We start from the raw sequence: 2,895 nt of genomic DNA, 5'->3' as shown, positions 1-2,895 counted from the left end.
AAGTTTCCCTCTCTTGAAAAATTATCCCATATTGGAAGAGGAAAAGGATTTTGGTAGATATATATACAATTTCTCTTCTTGTAGCTCTTAAAGAGTTAAGAAGAAGGCAAGCCTCGCACCGTCGTCGTCGCTCGCTCGCTCGGCTCGGCTACGGCTTCGGCTTCGGCTACGGCTACGGCTTCGGCTTCGGATTTGGTCAAATGATCGATTGATTGATTAATTTTTTGGACCAAATTTATTTATTAATAGTAAATAATAACGTAATATTATCCGTGTTTGTAACAGATATATTCCAATCCGTGGATTTGTTCCAGCAAGCTAATGCGTATCCCACCATTGCCAAATGCTTGCTCCATAATAGCAAGTGATTGCTCCATTAGTTAGCAGCCTGGTGCTCCGTCCACCATGGCCAAGTGCTCTACTAAATGAGTGGCAGCAGGTCCGTATTTAGCAGCTAACTGCACTATAAATAGATGGTGCAAGCAGCTTGTTGAAGACACTGAAAGAAATCGTTCCTCTTCAGTTTTCACAACTACTGATATCCTCTTCAGTAATAACTCAACATCGGCTATAAATTGTATTCTTTCCTCTCAGAATTTCCATTCGACTTCTGAGTTCTTCTCCTTTGTTGTACAATGTTTTAAAACTACAAATAAAGCAACCGTAAGTGTGATTTGCTACCGAACTTTGTGTTTGCTGAAACACTGGGGTTTGAAGTACCGCTACACCAGTGTGTAATTCGTTCTATCCTGGGAGGAAATAATCCATAACCTCGGGTATTAGGAGGGAATTAAATTCCTTAAGGAAACACTGTGAATTCAGTGGGCTCGAATTAATTACTGTTTCGTTTATATTTACGTTTATACGCTAACTTTCTTTTCTCCAAAATTATAATTTACAAATAGAGCGTAAGAAGATACCAGAAACCAACATACCCCTGGATCGAAAGTTTTACATGAACATAACAGATTATTTATAATTAAGGGAAAATACTTTGACGTTTGCGTTTGTTTGAAATACACATGGGCAATCTGCCAAACATATGTTTTTGAAGAAAATCGACGACAAAATAAAGACTTTTGCCTCACTGCATTCCTCAACCATTTCTAGCAGAAAGCATTTTTCCTCTAATACAGCTTACGCAGCGTGAAATCGGATAACAGGAGCTCCAACACAAATATGGACACTGGGTAAAAAACAAAAACAAAAAAAATAATGTTCCTTCTTTTTTCATTTTCTAAATCTATGAATTTTAGACAAGACAAGCAACAATATTTTTCCATTAAATGAGAAGTAGCGGTGTGTAGGTGAGAAGAAACAGTAGCCGTGTTCGTCATCAAAGTACTTTTAATTCTCACCCTCCATGCTTTAATAAGTTTCAAGCGGTAATAAAAGAATATAACACCTGTTCTTAATAAATGAGAGGGGAACAACAATTGGATTTAATAAAGCTATATCTACCAACCAAATATCATGAACATAGTTCGCGATTTGGTGTTTGCAGAAGATTAGTTTTTAAAAGGTCCTTAAAACCAACAATTAAAGGTTTAATAAAAATAAATAAATCTAAATAAGGTAAAGAAAGCAGAAGCAAAGAGGAAAAAGGAAGAGAATGAGAATGCAGTGTTGCATTATCAAAATTATAAAAGACTAGCGTGCAGAGTATTTACAATTCTTTTGTACGTAATATCGGCCATCATCATGAAACCCAATAAATTATTGTAGTCCCTACTATTAACATTAATTAACTTGCTACCACCATTCTCATTTCTCACCTACCACGTCTTAACTACTCCACCCAGGAAAGCGGTGGCTTCCGCTTCTCTCCGCCGTCTACAACCTTCCCACAATCTAACTACGTTACCGTCAATAACATGCAAATCTTGGTAACTATACCACCCAATTTCCCCTTTTTTTGTTCTAATCACTTTTTCCCAACTCTGATACCAATCATTACACATTAAATCCTCCATTTCTACAGTACCATTGTTCGAAAATATGGAACTCTGTACCCACTGACTTGAAATGGATTCGCCTTTGTCTGTGCTATCGCGGCAGTCCACATAGTCATCACATGGTCCAAGGACATCATCCTGCTTAAAATAGGTTGTCAATCTCCCTTTTGTGCTGTGTACTATGTGAAATACAACGGACGGTGATATAGTAGTAGGAGCTGTTATTGAGGGTCCCCTAGAAGTTGAAGCAGGCTCATCAGCTGCCACCGTCTCAACATGTTCTGACGGTGGTACAAACGCTGTCTGCGGCAGCGAAGGAGATGCATCGTCGGAAAAATCTCCACGTACTAGTGCCGGTTTCAGCAGTGCTGAGGATGTTTTGATCCTCCAGAAGCTGAAAGCCGCCGCTATCACCGCCAACCACGTCCATATATTGTTGACAACCGTATAAAGTCCGAAACTCAAGTAGTTGAACGCTAAAGCTTCTAGCGGAGATTCCAATGCACTCATGATTTTACGAATTAAAGAGCCAAAAAGTATATAAGTGGATCGCTAATGGTGACTAGTTTTGCTAGGTTTAGAGAGAGGAGTTTGAGGAATTTATGGGAGTGGATGAGAGAGAGAAAGAGTAAGCATCTAAATTTGATGCTAGGAATCGGGAATGAAGATGCTAAGGTAGATCCAAGTTCCTATTTCATGTACCACAATATATGCTTTGGAGACACGTGTAAGGCTCCAGAGCATTTTGTCTAGATTGGAAGTTGCCTCGGATGATCACCACAAGAATTCTTATTATGCACTCCCTCCGTCTCAATTTATACGAAAACAATTTCTATTTTGAAAGTCAAATAATTATTTTTTGTCTACAATATTTTCCTATGTATTTCAAATATTTTATATTATTAAATATTGTGATTTGTAATACGTAATTTTTAATATG

At 38.0% G+C, this 2,895-nt stretch overlaps 1 protein-coding gene across 1 annotated transcript; it reads right to left on the bottom strand.

The window, feature by feature from the left end:
- Nucleotides 1–1,775: 1,775 nt before the first annotated feature.
- Nucleotides 1,776–2,465, bottom strand: LOC107769213 (uncharacterized). Its single transcript, XM_016588411.1, has one exon. The coding sequence runs from the start codon at nt 2,463–2,465 to the stop codon at nt 1,776–1,778; it is 690 nt and encodes a 229-aa protein (XP_016443897.1).
- Between the last annotated feature and the right edge of the window lie 430 nt (nt 2,466–2,895).

The sequence above is a fragment of the Nicotiana tabacum genome, chromosome 11, assembly GCF_000715075.1.
Source record: "Nicotiana tabacum cultivar K326 chromosome 11, ASM71507v2, whole genome shotgun sequence".
In the NCBI taxonomy this organism is placed as follows: Eukaryota; Viridiplantae; Streptophyta; class Magnoliopsida; order Solanales; family Solanaceae; genus Nicotiana; species Nicotiana tabacum.
Note: the sequence above shows the minus strand (reverse complement) of the source record. Positions and strands in the feature narration are given on the sequence as shown.